At 34.2% G+C, this 21,812-nt stretch overlaps 1 protein-coding gene across 2 annotated transcripts in view; it reads left to right on the top strand.

Moving 5' to 3' along the window:
* The window catches only part of LOC308655947 (uncharacterized protein C1orf185), a gene marked incomplete at its 5' end in the record, with an annotated part of 164,989 nt that overhangs the window by 103,811 nt on the left and 39,366 nt on the right, over nucleotides 1–21,812 (top strand). Inside the window, 2 exons of one of the 2 annotated variants that reach the window (XM_081306441.1) lie at nucleotides 7,998–8,055; nucleotides 17,347–17,452. The exons of the other annotated variant lie outside the window; for it this stretch is intronic. Of the exons in view, the coding sequence (XP_081162567.1) occupies nucleotides 7,998–8,055; nucleotides 17,347–17,452 (164 nt within the window). Of the gene's footprint in view, nucleotides 1–7,997; nucleotides 8,056–17,346; nucleotides 17,453–21,812 lie in introns of those variants that run through there. 2 annotated transcript variants of the gene reach the window in all.

Raw genomic sequence — 21,812 nt, 5'->3', positions numbered from 1 at the left:
CAACAAAAACTTCTTAGAATTTTTTTTTTTTGTACCAGGGCACTCAACCACTGAGCACATCCCCATCCTCATCCATTTATATTTTATTTTTTATTTTGAGAAGGGTCTCATAATGTTGCTTAGGGTTTCACTAAATTGCTGAGGTTGGCTTTGAATTTGCAATCCTCCTGCCTCAGCCCCACTGCCCTACCACCCCAGCCTCTGGATTACAGGTTTATGCTACCACACCCATCTACTTAGAAATATTTAAAAGATCATTTTATAAAGCAAACAAAAAGAAAGAAAATCAGTGAAATAAAAAATTTATGTACCCAAGATAAATAAGAAACTTTAACAGCAAAAACAATGTTATTAGGAATTATAAGTAGTGTGAAGAAATACAAGATACCAGAATACATATTATAAGGGAATTTTAAGCTGGGCATGGTGGCACATGCCTGTAATCTCAGTGACTAGGGAGGCTGAGGTAGGAAGATGGTGAGTTCAAAGCCAGCCTCAGCAAAAGCAAGGCTATGAGCAACTCAGTGAGACCCTGTCTCTAAACAAAATACAAAATAGAACTGGGGGTATGTGGCTTAGTGGTTGAATGCTCCTGAGTTCAATCCCTAGTACCAAAAAAAGGAATTTTAAGTTAATTTAGCAAGGCCCTAAATAATTTCACAATACCCTGTCTCAACATAAAAAAACAAAAAGGGCTGGTATGTGGCTCAATGGTCAAGGATCTCTGGGTTAAATACCCAGTACAAAAAGAATTTTTAAGAACGCAGTTGAAAAGAATACCAGCCTAGCATACTTTAATGAATTTTAATAGTGTGATCTGACATATGGTAAATGACATGTGGTTGGTAATGCATTGAGAAAAGCTCATGAGAATAAAATGCACTTTAGTAAGCATCTCAGTTTTATTTACTTATTTGTTTGTTTTGAGGGGGGAAGGTACTGGGGATTGAATCCAGAGACACTTTACCCCTGAGCTACACCCCCAGTCTTTTTGTTTTTGTTTTTGTTTCTTGTTTTTATTTTGAGAAAGGATTTCGCTAGATTGCTGAGACTGGCCTCAAACCTGCTATCCTGCTTCAGCATCCCAAATAGGTGGGATTACAGGCATGCACTACCATGCCCAGCTGTGAATATCTCAGTAGTAAATTTAACCAACTCTCTTCAGGACAACAAAAACAAAATAATTTCAAATTACAAATAATAAACAGATATTGTGTTTTTAGTAGATTGCTAACATTTCTTAACTTGATAACTTGTCAGTTTCAGAACATGAAAAACATATGGATTATTCATTCAAAAATATTTTATGTGTTAAACAAGAAAATAAAGTGGGAAGAAATCCCATGATGTTTATATAAAGCATGTCATGAAGGATCATACTATTTATTGATTTATGATGATAGAGATGAACCCAGTGCCTCCCATATGTTAATCAAGTGCTCTAACTAAGCTACATTCCTAACTCTTTAAATAGTTTAATAAAAGATAGAAGCACTAGGAAATATTCTCAGAAAAATCATAGCAAAGTTTACCCCCAAAAAATGGGCAATAAAAGTCCTTCAGTCTTCCTAACCTCTGTTTAAAAAAAAAAAAACAATCAAAATTCAAAAGAGTCAACTTATAGAGAATGTAGATTTGATTGTCAATAGAACAAGAATATTCAAGAAACCTTTGGAATAAAATGAATAAGAGATTGGAACATTTACTCAATTTCATTTTTAAATTTTTTATATGTATTTTTAGTTGTAGATGGATACAATACCTTTATTTATTTTTATGTGGCGCCTGGGATCGAACCTAATGCCTCACACATGCTAGGCAAGTGCTCCACCACTAAGCTACAACTCAAGCCCCTCATTTTTTAAATTTTTAGAAGATTTTTAAAAGATTTTTTTAGTTACAAATGGACACAACACCTTTATTTATTTATTTACTTATTTATTTATTATTTATTTATTTATTTATTTAATGTATATCAAACTGAGGATCGTACCCAGTGCCTCACATATGCTAAGTAAGCACTCTACTGCTGAGCTACTACCCCAGCCCAGTTATTCACTTTTAAAAAGCAAAAGAAAGCAACTTCAGAATTTATTTAAGAAAAACTAAAAAGCCCAATGTGTATTTAAATTGCACTCTCAATTGGCAAAGAATGTGAGATTTGAATATAGTCATATGATAGAATCTTGAGAATAATTTGAAAGAATTTAATTTTTTTTAATATTTCTATTTTTTAGTTGTAGTTGGACACAATACCTTTATTTGTTTTTATGTGGTGCTGAGGATCCAACCCAGGGTCTCTCGCTTGCTAGGCGAGCGCACTACCACTGAGCCACAATGCCAGCGCAATTTGAAGGAATTTCACTCAAACCTCCAAAATAATAAGTTGTTAAAGCCAAGATGTCACAATAGAATCAGAAGTCATCTACAGAACTTTAAATTAATAAGTGGTTGAAATTAATTACAAAAGAGACAGGTACCTGAAGTAAAATAATAATAATAATTTTTGAAAAAGAAATAATGCAAATGTATAAAAATGTATGCTGTAGTCCAGCTGGGCTGCCTAAGTCCGGCTGGGCAAAATAACCGAGAGGTGACAAACTTCAAGAAGGTTGAAGCAGGAATTACTTTATTGCGAGTGAATTAGCAGGAACTGAGAACTCAAAGTAGTGGGCACCCAAGGTAGCAGGAGCCGCTTCTCTGCGGGACAGCAGAGGTACATATACCCAACTAATTACACACAGCTTAACTTAATTAACATCATCTAGATATAGCAGTCAGTCATTAAGGAATCCTCATCGTCTTAATGGCTCGCTGGCGTTACTTCACAAACCACTCCTCCTGGCAAAGTGCCAGGCGCCATCTCTGCCCCAAACTTCTTTCAGTCATGTTTGACTGTACTTTATTTAGTAGGATCTCCTTTAAATAAGATCTTAAGTAAGCATAATAGAAAAGGAATCTCATTGTAAGATTGTAGATCCCCTGGTTGTTTGGTATCAGATCCTGGGATAATTAGGTTTGGTAGTATAGTGGCCGGAGTGTGGGATTCCCAGTAAGGGAGATGTTTGAAATTATGAACTTAACAGGCTGCTCCAGAAAGGGAATTGACCATTCTCTAGCCAGGACCTCAAAACAAGGTCAAGATAGCATTTATTAAAAAACTAAATATAAGGAAATCTTTTGCTTTTACTTATGAAGTATTAAGTGAATAGGATTATATATAACATTTTAATGCATACAGACATGTCTATAAGATTGCGTATATTAACTAGTCTTACTAGTTGTATCTAATTCTCTAAGATGTGCAAGTTTCAGTTTGCTGTGGAATAAAATTTCAGTTTGTTATGGAACAAACTATTTTTTCCCTCTTGATCTCTTGCTGGCTTTTAGGGGGTTAAAATAACTTCTAGTCATATATTTGATCATTTCAGAATGTGCAATGAGCTTAAATAACAAAATTGCTTACTTCATTTCAGAGTCTCTTAATAGGATTAAAGAGGAATGGAGGGGAAAATAGCAGTAGTTACAGAGAATATTTCACAGTGTTGTGGAAGTTGGAGTTCAGTCAAATTGGTAACAGTTCATGACAGAAACGGTCCATTAAAGTGGACAATGAGGGTTGGGTTGTAGCTCAGTGGTAGAGCACTTGCCTAGCATGTGTGAAGCACTGGATTTGATTCTCAGCACCACATATAAATAAATAAAAATAAAGGTCCATCAACAACTAAAAAAAAATTAAAAATGAAAAAAAGTGGACAATGATGCTGAGTGTGGTGATGCATGTTTGTAATCCCAGTGGATAAAGAGGCTGAGACGAGAGGATTGCAAGCTCAAGCCCAGCCTCAGCAATTTAGCAAGGCCCTCACAACATTTACATTTATTATTAATAGTAACAATATTATTTATACTTACTACATTTTTTTCCTCAGGGTTTTATGTAAACTTGACAACAAGCACCACATGATGCTTTATTTTATTAATACAAATAATAAAGTGTTGTATATTTTTTATTTTTGTGCCAAAAGCTATAAGAGTTTTTCTCAGCAGGTATACGATAAATTAATGCCCACCAGAGGATGCTACAGCTGCAACAAAGAAAAGCCAACAATGACTTCAATGTCTTCCTAACTGAAGTCAGAGAAACTAATACTTAAGTATTTATGTAGACAGTGATGTGTATTTATCTATGACCCACTCACCTTTTGGAAGAAAGGTTGTAGTGAAGAGATCCCAGGTAAATTCAGGGGAGACTTGAGAGATAAAATTAAAGCCTCTTTTGGTGAAGGTCAACAAACTTCTGCTCTCCAGTGGTACCATATTTACTTCTATATACTTAAATAGGGCTTCCTGGCACTGTAAAAAAAAAAAAAAAAAAAAAAAAACTCCCCAACTGATTGAGTCAGTGACAAATATAGGCAGTGTCCTTCTTAAATGGATAATTCAGATCTTTCAGTGGATGACAGTATGAGAATACATATTCTTTTTCTTTCTTTCTTATTTTTATTTTTATCTTCTTTAGAATACATATTCTCTTGAGGCATTCTTTGCAACTCCCTCCTGGGCATTATATAATTTCTTCAAGACTTTTATCAATTTCTAAAAGAATCTTATTTGTTTGTGTGTTTATTCATTCGTCCCCTTGTAGTAAAATATGAGCCCTTGAACACTTGTCTTATTTACCACCATATTATTGGCTTCTAGATTAGTATTGGTACATAGTAGGTGTTCAGTAAATATTTGTTGAATGAATGAATTCCACTTCCATTGTGTAGTGATTTCTCAAATGGGAGTATGAATCTTTACAGTTAAATCTCTACTATATACCAGGCAGCAGGGAAATTTATTTAAGAATAAAATTTCAAAGTGTCAAGAGACACTAGTAGGGGCCCTTAAAGTACTAACAAATTTATGGCAAATTTTAAAATTTCACTGGAACTTGACTGTATGTATGTTTGTTTATCTTGCCAACTTTTGTGGTTTAAAGTAACTTTCAGTAAAAGTCATATATAATAGAACAGATTATATAAAAGATGAAAACTAAAAGTAGAAATGGGAAAGTCATCATTTTAAAATTTGAGTTAAATTAATTTCCATAATCAAGCATGAATTTTATATTTAAACTTTCTGGTATGCAAAACAAAGAAACACTGGACTTATAATTCTTGTTATCTGACAAAAAATACACAGTTGACAGTTTGACAAAAATGTTTTTTTTTTAAAGAGAGAGTGAGAGAGGAGAGAGAGAGAGAGAGAGAGAGAGAGAGAATTTTTAATATTTATTTTTTTTTAGTTCTCGGAGGACACAACATCTTTGTTGGTATGTGGTGCTGAGGATCGAACCCGGCCGCACGCATGCCAGGCGAGCCGCTACCGCTTGAGCCACATCCCCAGCCCCGACAAAAATGTTTCTTGATATTAAATTCTAAAAGGAATTTCTCATAAAATTCTTATAGAAGGGACACAGGATTATGTAGTGGATAAAATAGCTAATGTTTGATAATTACTCCCTATATAATCATTTCTTTATTAGATCCTTGTTCATTAAAAATTAACAGATAATATTGAAGTATAATTTATTAAAGGCATTTATTTAGAAATACTGATATCACTTAGGTATACTTTCTAGTAGGGTCACTTAATACAAGTAATATTTGCTTCTTATATCTATATTAGTTCAAATTTCATTTGTCTGCACTGACTTCAAAGAGCTAGATAGCAATAAGTTCAAGACGGCTATCTAATTATGATACAAACTCATTTTATACACATAAAATCAGTGTATTTTATATGGTATAAAAATTATATGGTATAAAAATATGGTAGGTAGGTAATAAAGTAGATGATCTATTTTGAGAATTATTGTTATTATTCATTTCATCAGATGAATAATATATTTAATATCTATTTATACCTTTTAATTTTTTTTATTCATTAGTTCATACTTTGCCAACAACTTGAGGTAATGTCAAGAGGTAAATCAGAATTCAACTCAGAACTTCTGACTTGAAAAATCTCGTGCCTTTTCACCTGATCTAGTCTGTCTTCAAAAATCAAGATGAGTCCCAAGAGTATTGAATGACAACTACATTTTCTTTTGTGCCAGAGTATTTATTATAGTTACTATCTGTAACTGAACTTGTAATTGAACATGGTACAGGTTATTTTGGCTGAACTCTTTTTGGGGGGTAAAGAATTATTGTTATAGCATCTATTATAAAGGAGTTGCCTATATCTTCTGGCCATCTAGTTTTTATTTTACTTATTTAATTATCTTTTTTTTTTTTGAGAGAGAGAGAGACAGAGAGAGAGAGAATTTTAATTTTAATTTTTTATTTTTTTCTTAGTTCTTGGCGGACACAACATCTTTGTTGGTATGTGGTGCTGAGGATCGAACCCGGGCCGCACGCATGCCAGGCGAGCGCGCTACCACTTGAGCCACATCCCCAGCCCCTTAATTATCTTTTCAAAAGACAGGGTCTGGCTGTGTTGACCAGGCTGGTCTCATATTCTTGGGCTCAAGTAATTCTCCTCATCCTCCCAGGTAGCTGGAAATCAGGCATGCACCACCACACCCAGCTGAGTGCTCAAATCTAACTGCTCAGCTCAGTGGATTCTGACAGTATGGAGTTGTCCTTATAATGACTGTGAAGAGTCAGGCATGGCTTTCTGTGGGTATACCAGCTCTGACCTGAGTCTTTTCTTTCTTTCTTTCCTTTTTTTTTTTTTTGTGATACTGAAGATTGAACTTAGGGGTGCTTTATCACTGAGCTACATCCAGACCTTTTTATTTTTTACTTTGAAACAGGGTCTCACTAATCTGCTGAGGCTGGCCTCGAAACTGTGATCCTCCTGCCTTGGCCTTGAGCAAAAAAGGAGAAAGTTAAAAAAGTACCTGCAGTGAAGAACAGGAAAAAGAGCTGGTTAAATATCTATATAATTCACTGTAGAAGTCATCAGAAATAATTATTTCTAAAACCTCTTTCATAGTCCATATAAGCCATTACATTACAACATCTAGGTCTATAATTCATTGAGAATAAAAGTGCAATGACTTTTTCATGAAATATGTAGTATACTGTTGGTTCTATTACCGCCCCTGTCCAATGCAGGTGGTTGAACTAAGGTCACTTGTGTGAATTTGGGATGATGCAAAATAAAACACAGACACAAATTACCTTTACACAAGCTTCAAGATGGCTTTCCCCGGCTCTCGGCCTCAAGCCCCCAAAAGAGAGAGCAAGAGAAAGTCACAAGAGGCTGACCAGAAAGAGGGAAGCATGTTTGGAAATAGGCTTTTATTTGGGGGGTGGGGGATGCATTTCTTAGAAAGTTCTATCCAAAAAAGGGCAGGATTACAAGGGTTAGGATTACAAGGAAGCAGGTGAGTGTAACTCAACCCCAGCGGATACACCTGAAGTCATATTTTGCTATCCAAGCTGAGGCAACGCCCAAGTCACTACAAAATGTAGTAATTGGTCAGAGCCCCCTACATCAGGACTGGAAGGTGTGTTCATTCAGAGGGGCTTCCCACATTCTATAATTTATAAAGATAGAGGATTGCCCCTTTTATGAAAAAAATGGTAGATTAAACCTCTTAAGTACTGTTTTAGAGAGTGGCATTCCATAAATCTTGATATATTGTTTTCATTTTATTTGTTGAAAATATTTTCTATTTTAATTTGAGACTTTCTCTTTTTGCTCATGGATTATTTAGAAATGTATTATTTAGAAGTTTCAATGATTTTCAACTATTAGAGAATATACCACATGCACTTGAAAAGAATATGCATTCTTCTGTTGTTGGATTGAATTTTCTATAGTGTTAATTAGATTCAGTTGACTTAGGATGGTGATATGTTGGCTTCCAAGGTTTTCCTGGGGATCATCTCTATTTCAGTCTGGAGAGAGAACGTGGAGAAAAGTAAAATGAGAGGTTTTTGTGACATCACTTCCACTCAAATTCCATTGGTTAGAACTCAGTCACATGGCTTCACCTAATGGTATGGGAAGCTGAGACATGTAATCTAGCCTTTTGCCTGGGAAGAAGAGGAAAATATATTTGGACAAACAGCTAGAAATCTCTTTCTGTTCTCTGGAAGAGCTTGTATAAGATAAGAAATACTTGAAAATGGGTATACAATAGAAATTGTAAAGCTACTAGTCCCTGCTGTTTTCTTTGGGGGAAAGTTAGTAACTGCTAATTCAATTTAATGGATACATATTCATTTAGGTTTCTATTACCTCTTGAGTCACTTTTTGTAAGTCATTTTTTAGGTATACATTATTTTATATGTCTTAAAATATATTAACATAAATTTATTGAAAGTATTTTATTTATGTCTGTAATTATGCTTTTCTTCATTTTTAGTATTGTTAACTTATGCCTTCAAATATTTTAATTTGGTTAACCTGACTAGAGATTGGTCAATTTCAGAAGTCTTCAACAGAATCATAATTTTTATTTCATTAACTTCTGTTTTTTTATTATTTCCTTCCTCTATGTTATTTGGGCTTATTATTATTTTATTATTATTATTATTATTCTTTGGTCTTTTTCAACTTGCAAGTTAGATGCTAAATTCATTGTTTTTCAATCTTCTTTTCTAACATATGCATTTAGAGCTATACATGTCCCTTAGATTTTTGTTATAGGTGTGTTGTTGCAAATACTTACACATAGTACTTTTATTATCAGCTAGTTTTATTGTTTTCTAATTCCCATAGATTTATTATTTAATATGAGCCATTTTCAGTGCGATTTTAAATTTCCAGAAGCATGGAAGCTTTTCTTAGGCTATATTTTAGATTATTAATTTAGAAATGAATTTTATTATTGTCAGAGAATTGATATATATAATATTAATTTTATAAATCTTGCTTTATGACCTGCTATATTTATTTTAAATTTAAAATGCCTTTCTGTTTATTATTATTATTAATTTCTTGAAACATTTTCTTATTTCCTACTGTAATTTTTTGAGACAGTATGATTCCCATTATTCAAGGGAGAACATTAAAATTTGATCAACATAATAGGTAAAAATTTCAAGCTCACAGGTCCAGTTAAGCTTATATCCAATCAAAGCAGACACACACTATAAAAAAAGATCAGTATGGACAACTTTATGTACTGCTTGTGTATCAACTCGGCTTATATTTTATTATAGAATTTTAAAACTTAGGGTGAGAATTTTTATTTAAACAGATTTTTAAAACTTCCTATTCCCTATCTTTTTGGTGTTCTGCACAGTGTCATCCAGAGTGAACTACTGGTATTCTACAGATATTTCTTTTTTTAATATCTTTATTTTATTTTTATGTGGTGCTGAGGATCGAACCCAGTGCCTCACGCATGGTAGGCGAGCGCTCTGCCTCTGAGCCACAACCCCAGCCCCGCTACAGATATTTCTTAAATTGGAGTAAACCATTTGTAAATAGTATAAGTTTGAGACTGAAATCTAGCAAAACTTCAAAAGAATAAAACAAAGAGGTAGTTCGTAATTTTAAAAAAAGGTAGTTTGTAATTACTCAAAAAAAATAAAGCAGTGTTTACCATTCTGGGAGCATTGAAAAAAAATTACCTGAAATACTAGTACAATTCCTTGTAATTCTGGTTTAATAGATGGATATATAACATATAAATATGTAACAGATATATAATAGATAGACTATGGAAGAGGGACTCCCAAGGGCAGTAAAGGCATAGACAGAAATAAAAGAAAAAGCATGCAAATTTATATTACATACCTTGTAATTTAGTATTCATGAAGTTTTTAATCACCTTGGAAATAGAAGTTACAGGAAAATAGGAATTTTTTAAAAAGAATTTTTGGCTGTAGGCCAGATGAGTGGCACACACCTATAATCCCAGCAGCTAGGGAGGCTGAGGTAGGGGGATTGCAAGTTCAAAGCCAGCCTCAGCAAAAGCAAAGGCACTAAGCAACTCAGAGAGACTCTATCTCTAAATAAAATCCAAAATAGGGCTGAGGATGTGGCTCAGTGATAGAGTGCCCCTGAGTTTAATCCCTGGTTAAACCTGCCCCCCCCAAAAAAAAAGAATTTTGGCTGTATATAAGAAAATGATCAATTATGAAGTAGAGGGTGAGTTTTATCTATTTTGAGATGAAAAAGTCATAACCAGGCTTAAGACTACATTCCTTTGGCTAGCTATTTCTTAAATTATGTCAGATTCAGCTCAGGGGTCATCTGTAGGAAACTGTTCCTGCACTAGATCAGAATCCTTGTGTTGTAGCATTGTGAACAGATCACTAACATAGCACTTGGAATATTTTAGGGAATACATCTTTTTAAATGTCTTTTCACCTTCCAGATTGAAGCTCCATGATCATGTATCATTTACTGTTGAATCACCAGTTCTTGACAAGAATTTGGTAATAGAACATTCTCAGGCAATGTTTAATTAGAGCCTAATTTTTTTTCTTTAAACTTTCCCCTTTATAGATTTTCCTATGTCTTTATGTTGTACTTGTTTCTTTCATTATAACATCTATAATACTTAAAAACGTTTTTTACATGTATGTCCTTCCTACTAAGAAATGTACTTCTTGAGGGAAACAACCTTATATTATTCATTTCCTTAATACTACCATCCAGTGCCTATCTTTCATTCATTGACTTCAACCATTTTTTGAGTAACCAGTCAGTATTCTACATTCTGAGAATGCCATGGTGAAAGAAACTCATCTTGTAATGGAAGAGGACAGATAAAAAGCCAATAAGTAGAGAAGACTATGATAATAATTATTAAAGACAAAGAAACATTGACATGTTAAAGTGATGGCTGAAAGTGAGGAATCATTACTTTGGATAGAATATTTAAGGGCAGAGTCAAGAAGTAAAAATACTAGGTTTGTATATGTCACTAAATTAAATCTATTTACTACACCTTCAGAATGGGTGCAGAACTTGGTGATCACTGAGTCAAGCCTTCTCATTTTATATTATAGAGAGAAAGTATGACTTGAAGGTGTTAGCAAATAATTTATCATTTTCTTGGAAGAGTGATTTAGAAACTTTTGGAATCCTTAGATCTCATTGGAATTCCCCTGAGATGTAAATAAGTCAATGGTACCTTTAAACCAAAGACTGGAAGGTGTGCTCATCACACCTATTTTCTGCCCTGCTGAAGAATTTTTAAGAGGGAAGAAAAGATCTTTAGGAGATGAAAGTCCAGCGGGCTACAGTGATAAAAATAGAGAAGGTATTTACTACAAGGAGACTTGTTGCAACTAAGTAAAGGAGCCAGGAATTACATGTTAGGTTTCGATTTTTACCCTGGTTTTTCTAAGATATCCATGACAGACATTTTGAATATACTGAAAAATCTGGAAATTTTTACCTATAAACCTGTACTCCAGGAATAGCCAGTGTTTATTCTCTTAATACAAATATTTATCTTTTTCTTCTTCTTCTTCCAAAATTGAGATTATATTACTTTTACATTTTTTAAATATTTGAAAAAATTAGAAAAATGAAAAGAAAAAAAGGACAACAGACACCCATGGATGTCCTCCTAAATGAGCATTTCCAGTGCGGGGGTGGTCTATGAGTGTTAAAGCTTTGACTTTTTTAAGGTATGAAACATTACAAAGTCTATAATTCATCCATAGAGTCAACTAACATCATGAATTTGGTGTATTTTAATACTTATATTTAATTGTAAAAAAAGTATTATTTTGTGTTTCTTTCAATGTTCATAAATTAGATCAGTATTAGCTGAAATTATTGAACTTAAATTTATGGAACTTAACTTTTTTAACTGAACATTATGTGTTTCAGCTCTATTCATGCTAATATATAGATTTATTTTACTCATAAGCCATAAATGTTAAGCTTGATGAAGTTTCACTAAACACACACACACACACACACACACACACACACACACACACATTTATTTATATCCAGCACCCCAAAAACTACCCTTGATGTCTGTGTTTGAACTCTGTGACTGACTTCTTTTGCCCAACATTATGTCTATTGAAATTTATCCACTTTGTCTTGCATGGCTATAATCCATTCTTTCCCATTTGTGTGGGACATTTTGTTTTCTTTAGTCAATTCAGTTTTTTAAATTTATCCATTCAATTACTGCTGAAATTTGGGAAGTTTCCAATTTGTGAGTTATCTCAAATAGTGCTGCTATAAACATGTTTTTGTGAAAATGTTTGTGCTCTTCAGTCAGGTATATGCTTAAGAGTTGAATTTCTGGATCATAGGATATGCATATATTTAGTTTTAATGATAGTGCCAGTTTCCCAAAGTATTGTACTAAATTAAATTGCTACCAGCAGCCAGTGAAAGTTCAATTTACTCTTTTTTTGTCAATTTTTGATGTATTCTGTCTTTTTCATTTTGGACATTATATTCTGTCTTTTTCAATTTTGACATCATAATATCACATAGTGGTTTAATTTGCTCCTCCTTGATAATCAACACAGTTTTCACATGTGTTTTGGCTACTTAAATATTCTCTTCTATGATACTCTTAAACATCCTTAAACTGTTTTGCTAATGAAGTCTAAAAATATTCATGGTCTCTATCAGTCTAGATAAGGAAAGACTTTAGCGATTTAAATTAATATCGTTCCCCCCACTTGGCAATCTATTTTCTTATCACAGTGAAGAAATGATAGTATTTAATTCATTGGGTTGTTGTGAGAATCAAGTTAATATATGTAAAGCACTTTGAACAGTCCCTGGTGTATCTAGTATTTACTATAGACATTTAAAGGAAAATATAGGAGAAAATATTTGTGACCTGTGTTAGGCAAAGAGTTCTTAAATAGGACCTGTAAGAATAATCCACAAAATAACAAAATTGTAAATTGGACATCTTCAAAATGAAAAATGTTTTGATTTTTAATGACACCATTGAGAGAATTGAAAAGGCAAGTCATAGCCTGGGAGAAAATGTTTCTAAATTATATATCTTACCAAGGACTTGTACCTAGAATATGTAAAGAATTCTCAAAACTCAGCAAAGATTTATATAGATGCATTACTGAAGAAGATATGTGAATGGCAAATAAGCACATTAAAAGATATTCAACATCATTATTTACTAAGGAAATGCAAATTGCAATCATAATGAAATATCTACACATCTATTAGAATGGCTAAAATGAAACTGGTAGTACCAAGTGGTGTGGTGGTAATACAGGGCAATTGGAATGGCTGGTGAGAAAGAAAGGTGGCACAACCCCTCTAGAAAGTAGTTTGGCAATTTCTTATAAAGTTTAACAAATACTTGCTGCATGAAAATATTGAAATAAAAACTTATGTTCAAACAAAGACCTATATGCAAGTATGTAATAATTTTATTCCTAACTCCTTGAACTGGAAACAACCCAAATGTCTCTCATCCAAGGAAAAAGCAAACTGTGGTACATTTATAAAATAAAATATTAGTCAGCAATACAAGGAAACAAACTATTGACATATATAACAACATGGATGAAATTTACATGTACTATGCTAAGTGAAAAGCAGACTCAAAAGGCTACATGCCTTATTATTCCATCTACATGAAATTCTGGAAAACACAAAATTATAAGGATAAACAATAATCAGTGGTTACTAGAATTTAGTGAGGGATCCCAGAGACAGAATTAAGAAATTTGGGAAGGAGAAGTAATGGAAGTGCTTTGTAGCTTGGTTTCAGTGTGATTAAACACTCTGTATTTGTCAAGAAGTGCACACACAAAATGTGTGTTTTACAATATGTAAATTAAAATGTTAACATAAAAAACTATGTGTTTTATTTCTGAGTACTGTTTATTTTGTAATCTCTTTTGAAACTCCTTTTGGGCTGGGGGTGTAGCTCACTGGTAGGGCTCTTGCCTGACATGTGCAAGGCCCTGGATTTGATTCCCAGCACCATAAAAAAGAACAAAGTTAGTGGAACTCCTGGCTTTTGTTTTTGCAGTACTGGGGATTGAATCCGGGGGTGCTCTACCACTGAATTACAGCCCTAGCCCATTTTTATCTATTCATTCATTCATTCATTTAAATATTTATATTTTAGTTATAGGTAGACACAATATCTATTTTATTTTTATGTGGTGCTGAGGATCAAACTCAGTGCCTCACGCATGGTAGGTAAGCGCTCTACCACTGAGGCACAACCCAGCCCTTATTTATTTTTTTTATATTGAAAGCAATTTATTGATTTTTTTACTCTAATTTGTTATATATGATAGCAGAATGCATTACAATTCATATTATACATACAGAACACAATTTTTCATATGTGGTTGTACACAAAGTAGAGTCACACCATTCGTGTCATCATACATGTGCTTAGGGTAATGATGTCCATCTCATTCCACTGTATTTCCTACCCCCGTGACCCCTCCCTTCCCTGCCCTCCCCTTTGCTCTATCTAGGGTTTGACTAATCCTCCTAGGCTCTGCCCCAACCCCATTATGAATCATCATCCTTGTATTAGAGAAAACATTCAGCATTTGGTTTTTTGGGATTGGCTGACTTCACTTAGCATTATATTCTCCAACTCCATCCATTTACCTGCAAATGCCATGATTTTATTCTCTTTTAATGCGGAATAGTACTCCATTGCGTATATATACCACATTTTCCTTATCCATTCATCAACTCATGGGCATCTAGGTTGGTTCCACAGTTCAGCTATTGTGAATTGTGCTGCTATAAACATTGATGTGGCTGTGTCCCTGAAGTGTGCTGTTTTTAAGTCCTGTGGGTATAGACGGAGGAGTGGGATAGCTGGGTCAAATGGTGGTTCCATTTTTTTTTTTTTTTTTTTGAGACAGGATATCACTAAATTGAGGCTGGCTGGCCTCAAACTTCAAATCTTCCTGCTTCAGCCATTGGAGTCATAAGGATTTTAGGTGTACATCACCATGCCTGGCATTCTTTTGGGTTTGGGAATTTTTTTTTTTTTTGAGAGAGACAGAGAAGGGAAGAAAGGAAAGGAGGGAGAGAGGGAAGAGAAAGAATCCTTTTGGTTTTATGTTATATACTCTTGAGCTTTTCCATGTCTCATAATTTTTTTATCATATTTTCATTTCTTTGTGTAATTGGATAAATTTCTCAGTACTATATTATATTTAATTTATTCTTTGTTTTCAAAGAAGGGTTTACTCCATTTTAAAGTCTTGAAATTTTCATTTCTAAGATTCCTCATTGGTCCTGTTTCAAATTGGACTTTTGTTGACGACTCAGAGCTCTCTTCTCTCAGAGATATTGGTCATATGGATTCATTCACTGTGCCAGAGGATAATTTGGACTAGGTCTTGACTTGTTTCTTTGGTTTTGGGGTTTTGCTTGTTTCTTGCAGATTGCAAACAGATCTCAGAGCCCAGCATGCTCATGGTGTTTTCATGTTGTTAATTCCTCAATGTAGACAGTTCTGAATCCAAAGAAAACCAAGGGTTGAGAGATACTATCATGAAACTGGAATTTGCTTGGGAAATAACACAAATATGGAAACAAAAGTCATGTCATATCCTTAGTGAAACTTGATTATATGTTCCCATAAAAAGATCTTCAATTAGTTTTATACTTCTTTTTAAAAAAATATTTATTTTTTAGTTGTAGATGAACACAATATCTTTATTTTATGTGGTGCTGAGGATCGAACCCAGGGTCTCACACATGCTAGGTGAGAGCTCTACCGCTGAGCCACAACCCCAGCCCAGTTTTATACTTCTTAACCCTCCTTCCCAAATCATCTATTCCTCAGTTAGATTCTATATTGCCTTCTGTGAAAGTTTCTGCAGTTTGTTTTATGCTTAGGTAGTGTGTTTCAGAACCTTTAATGAAGACTTAACCAAACTCGGGCTGGGGATGTGGCTCAAGCGGTAGCGCGCTCGCCTGGCATGTGTGTGGCCCGGGTTCGATCCTCAGCACCACATACAAACAAAGATGTTGTGTCCGCCGAGAACTAAAAAATAAATATTAAAAATTCTCTCATTCTCTCTTACTCACTCACTCTCTCTCTCCTCTCTCACTCTCTCTTTAAGAAAAAAAAAAAAGACTTAACCAAACTATCTATAAGTACCTACTTTATTTTTTCTTCTTTATTTAATTGGATTGAATCCAAGGTGCTTACCCACTGAGCAACATCCCTATCCCTTTTTATTTTTTGAGACAGAGTCTCAGTAAGTGGCTTAGGGCCTTGCTAAATTGCTGAGGCTAGCCTTGAACTTGCAATCCTCCAGCCTCCCGAGTCTCTGGGATTACAGATGTGCACCACCATTCTCAGTATTATTCCTTATTATTTTTAATATACCAGCATTAAGATGTTTCATAGCAGGGATTGTAGAAAAAACCCAAAACACTAGGATTAATTTGCTGCACAATCTTAGTTCAGTTAATTCTCTTACATGGGCCTCAATTTTGCCTTTGTAAAATTAAGGAGTAAAACTGTAAATCCTATATCATAAAATTTCTATATTGTAAAATTCCTAGATTATAAAATTTCACAATTACAAAATTTGTGATATGCTAGTATTTTCTATTGCTTTCATTTAGTTTTTGACCTAGATATTTTGCAGTTCCTTAAAGTGGAAATAAAATTTTTAAAGGTTTCTTAAATCTTAAAATCCAAGCAATTAAATACATTCTTAAAATCAGTAGTTTTGATTTTAAGAATGTATTTAATTGATTTAAAAAATAAAACAAATTCCTCATATTTATTCCTTTATTTTTTATTTGCCTCCTTATAGTGATTAATAATATGAATATATGTATTATATTGGGTATTGAATCCAGAGACACTTTATCCCTGAGCTACATTCCCAATCTTTTAAAAAATTCTTTAATTTTTATTAAAGTTTAAAAGCTACGGGCTGGCCTCAGACTTGTGATCCTCCTACCTCAGGCGCCAGAATCTATGAGATTACAGGCATTTACCACCACGCCCAGAGATAATACGAATCCTAGAATTCATTTAAATCTTCTTGTGTCAGAGGTCTATCAGTATTGATACCAAAGGAATAACAAAAATTTACAGATAGACTGGGAAGGGAGAAAACCAGAAAAAGAAGGAGGAGGAGGAGGAGGAGGAGGAGGAGGTGACAGCTGTACAAAAACAAATCTAGGTTTCAAATCCTGGCAGGGTCAAAGTAATGTGCCCTGGGACCTAATCTGCAGGGGGCTCTATGCCATTTTCTAACTTGGAGTTTTCAAGTTATTAGAATAACACAGGACGAATATTCAGGTCTCCCAATGTCCCAGAATCTTCACACTATACTATGTTATTTATTTGGAATATCATATAATTTAAATTTACCTAGAGAATGAAGATACATACATGAAATAATATTTTATAATTTTTTTGTATAGGTTTTTATAACCACTTAACCTATTTTCTGGCTGCTGGTGCTGTTAGTTTGGGAATTGGTTTCTTTGCTTTGGCATCTGCTTTGTGGTTCCTAATTTGCAAACGAAGGTAAGTTTTATTAGAATAGTTTTTCTTTTAAAAATTCAAAGGGCTTTTTCAAATAGCATTAAACTTAAGTAACTATAATAGTCTTGATTTTGTAATCTTGGATTTGGTTGTAGAACCTTTGTTGGGGAGGGAAGGCTTTATATGTTTTAAATAGCCCAGGGGCTGTAGCTGTAGCTCAGTGGTAGAGCAATTGCCTAGCAAATGTGAAGCACTGGGTTTGGTCCTCAGCACCATATAAAAATAAATAAATAAAAGGTATTGTTCCCACTACCAATAAAAATATATACATACATATATTTATTTAAGTAGCCCAAAGAACTAGAGTAAGATAGCAACCCTTATGCATGAAAATTTTGAAGAATAATAAATCCTATTTTATTTTCAAGAAATCATGAGACTGATTGTAATATAAAGCTAAAAATTTTTAAAATTTCAACTTCAATTTGAGATTAAAAACATTGCTGAGAGGGAAATAAACTCTTTCTTTAGGAGACAGCTAAGAAAAGAACTGACAGAATGCTCTGGTATGGTCCAGAAGTAGTAGTGTCTTGCCAGAAAAAGAAAAAAAAATAAATATTATTTGAAACCTCCTTCCTTTCATTCTAAAATCTGGTGCTTCTAATTATTCAATCACATCAGTATTTGCATTGTCTGATGTTTAAAAATGTAAATTGCAACAAGATTTTCCCACATACTACTCTTCTAATATTACCTGTCTCAGCAAATGACTAAGTGGTACCCCTCCACATGTACAAATCAGAAACCAAGAAATTATTGACTTATTCTTTCTTGCAATATTTATTGGCTATCTGCCATTGTTCTAGGAGTTAAGGTTACAACTGTGCACAAGTCAAAGTTTCTGTCAAATAGACTTAACAGTACCACTGCAGGAGACAGATAATGAACAAATAAATAAAGTGTCAGGGGATGCCTCACATGTGTCCAACTACAACTAAAAGAATACTTTAAAAAAGAATTTAAAGTTGAGGTATAATTAACATACAATGGAGCATACAGGTTTTAAATGCACAGTGATAAATTTCAATAAATATTTATGTAACCACCCCAGTCAAAATATGAAAATCTTTAATGTTGAGAGCCACAGCCAAGGGGCCCCAGCAAACTTCCAGCTGCCAGCAAACTTTCAGACTGCCAGCTGATGATTGGCTCACAGCGGCCCAGCAACATCTAGCTGATTGGCTCCTCTGCGGTGATGCTCATTGGGGGACTTCTTTGGCTCCGCCCACGCGACCCAGCCAATCGGCCTCAAGAGCAGGAGGATTGGGGGAGGTGGTGAAGCTTGTGTTGGTGTGAGAGGCTTGTGCGAAGCCGGTGGTGGCAGTTGGGCTCTGAAGGTTTTCCTGAGGAGCTGTTTTGTTTGGCGTGTGTGGTTCAAAAAATAAAGTTTGTTTCTTTTGACAAGTGGCCCCTGAATTGTGCCCAGCCAGACTGCGGCACTTTAACACCTGAAAAGTTCCACCATGTTCTTTTCCAGGCATTAATTCCTATGTCCTACCTCAGAGGCAACCATTATTCTGCTTTCTATTGTCATAGTTTAATTTTGCCTATTCTTGAACTTAAGCAGAATCATATGGACTTCCTTATGTCTGCTTTTTTCACTCACCATAATATTTTTTAGATTATAATTGTTACATTTATCAAGTCTGTTGTTTTTATTTTTTTATTTTTAAAATATTTTTTAGTTGTCAATGGACCTTTGTTTTATTTGTTTATATGCAGTGCTGAGAAACAAACCCAGTACCTCACACATGCTAGGCAAGCGCTCTCCCACTGAACCACAACCCCAGTCCCCACAGTCTGTTGTTTTTAATAATAAGTAGTATACCATTGTATGAACAAATATACTTTTAAAAAAAATTCTTCTATTAGTGGATATTGGAGTTGTTTCCAAGTTTTAGCTTTCAGGGATGGTTGCCTTGGACATTCTTATATAAATTTTTTGTACACATATTTTCAATTATCTTAGATAAATACCTAAGAGTATAATTGTTAGATCATATGATTAAGTTTATAAGAAACTGCTGAATAGTTTCCAAAGCGAATGTGGTACTCCCAACATCAATGTATAAGAGTTCTGGTTTATATTTTTTTAAAGATGTTTCTTATTTCTCTGTGAAGCCTGAATCTTAAGAAAGCAAGAATGAAAGCAGATAGACAACCTAGGAGGCTATTTAGTCCATGTGAGAGGTGATGGTGTCTTGAACTAATATTAACATAAAGGAGATGAAAAAGAAGGGGCTGGATTTGGAATGTGTTTTGCAGGTAGAATCAGGACATGTTGATAGATTAAATGAAGTAAGGAAAGATAAGTGAAATGAAAGAATTAATGCTGATGTGTAAGTTTTTGTGGTGAGCAACTGAGTAATTGGTTGTCCCATTTTCTTTGATGAGGAAATTATCATAATTTGGGGAGTGGTTATAAAGTAGGAGTTCAGTTTTGGATACAAGCTTGAAAGCCTATAGAAAAGTGTATTAGACATCAAAGTGGAAATGTCACCTAGGCAGTTGAATATACACATAAACTTCAGGAAAGAAGACAGGGTTGAAGATTTGATACACAGAGAGTATCTAAAGGCTAGAACCTGATGAAAATAACAGGGAGTGATTGTCAAAAGAGAAAGAGAACTGGTACTATGCACTTCGTGCTACCATGATGAAATCTAGCATAAGAGTAGAAAGAATCAACAACATTTGAGGGGGAAAAAAGGGGGAAAAAAGTCAAAATTAAAAACTGTTACAAGGAGGTGTCAGCCAGTTATATTGAAGGTGCTTAAGTTGAGAAAGATGAGGAGAAATAAATGATTTTCAAATTTGGCAATATGGAGGTCATTGGTCACTTTGATGAAGTGTTGGTGGAGAGATGGGTTCAGAAATTCTCCTTTGAGGAGAAAACAAGAGGTGAGAAAATTGAGATATAGACAGCTCTTTCAAGAAGTTATTTTTGTGAGGAGAAGTTGATGAATGGTTAGTAGCTGGAGGAAAATGTGAAGCCAAAAATTGTTTTTCTTCTAAAAAGCTCCTGCTCTCTGCCCCATCCACACTAAATCTATCACCAAGTTTTATTTTACCTCAAAAAATTGCTCACACCTATTCATTTCTCTCCATTACGCCCAACCATTATTCACCCAATTTATCATTATCTCCCATATAGACTATATAAACCTCTATAATAGAGGTTAGAACCAACCTCATACCTTCAATATTATCTTCATTCAATCTCTACACTTCAGCCAGAATTTTTCCAAATACAAATCTGATCAAGTCACAGTATCCTCCTTCTCTAGCCCCATTATATTTTAAAGGACTTCCTATTGCTTTTAAGATAACAATAAATCATGACTTTTAAGACCCTACATGCTCTGGCTACCCATAGTCTCCAGATTCACATCCTACTTTCCCTCCTGCTTTATGTGTTTTTCTAAATCTGGCTGCTAGATCATGGTACCTGATGTTTTCTCTGTCTAGAATATTCTTACTTTCACATCTTCCCTCTTCCACCAAACTCTACCTATTACTACTATTATTTCTTCAGATGCCCTTGTTCAATCCTCCCCTCCTCAGGAAAGCCTTTCTCAACCACTCTATCCAGGATAATTCCCTTTGTTATATCACACAGCACCAGGTAGCTTTCCTCAATAGCACTTTCCACAGTTGTAATTTTTCATTTCCTTGTGATCATTTGTCTGTCTCCCTTACTACTATTTAAGTTCCATAAGAGCAATGACAATTCTATGAGGGTAGTGATTGTGGCTTTTTTTCCCCCTTACCACTAACACCCAGCACATATGACATATAATAAGTACTCAAATATTTGTTAAGTGAATTGAATTAAATAATGAATGAATCCTAATTGTTAATACCTCCTTAAGTAACATAATATGATCTCTTGAATTAATTTGGAATTTTTCTAGTATCTCTGAAAGAAGAAATGGTAATCAGCATTATTATTATTTGGGGAGGGCAACAATTTAGGAACTTCTATCAATACATTATCATTCCCCATCTGTAGGTTACATTAAGGTTTATTCATGTGTTGTGCACTCTGTGGATTTGCACAAATGTATAATGACATTCACACCCTTAGAGTATCACAGAGCATTTTCTTTGCTCTAAGAACCCTCTGTGCTTCATCTATTCCCTTCCTCCCTCCAGCAACCACTGATTTTTTTTTTTACTGTCTCTACACAGTTTTGCCTTTTCCAGAATGTCATGCAGTATGTAGCCTTTTCAGAGTTGCCTCTTTTGTTCTAAAATGTGCATTTAAGTTTCCATGTCCTTTCATGACTTAACGGTTCTTTTCTTTTTAGCTCTGAATATTATTCCATTTTCTGGAAGAATT

This window comes from Spermophilus citellus, assembly GCF_964194105.1.
Source record: "Spermophilus citellus genome assembly, chromosome: 9".
Taxonomy (NCBI): Eukaryota; Metazoa; Chordata; class Mammalia; order Rodentia; family Sciuridae; genus Spermophilus; species Spermophilus citellus.
The sequence above is the reverse complement of the archived record's forward strand: the minus strand, read 5'-3'. Positions and strand labels throughout refer to the sequence as shown.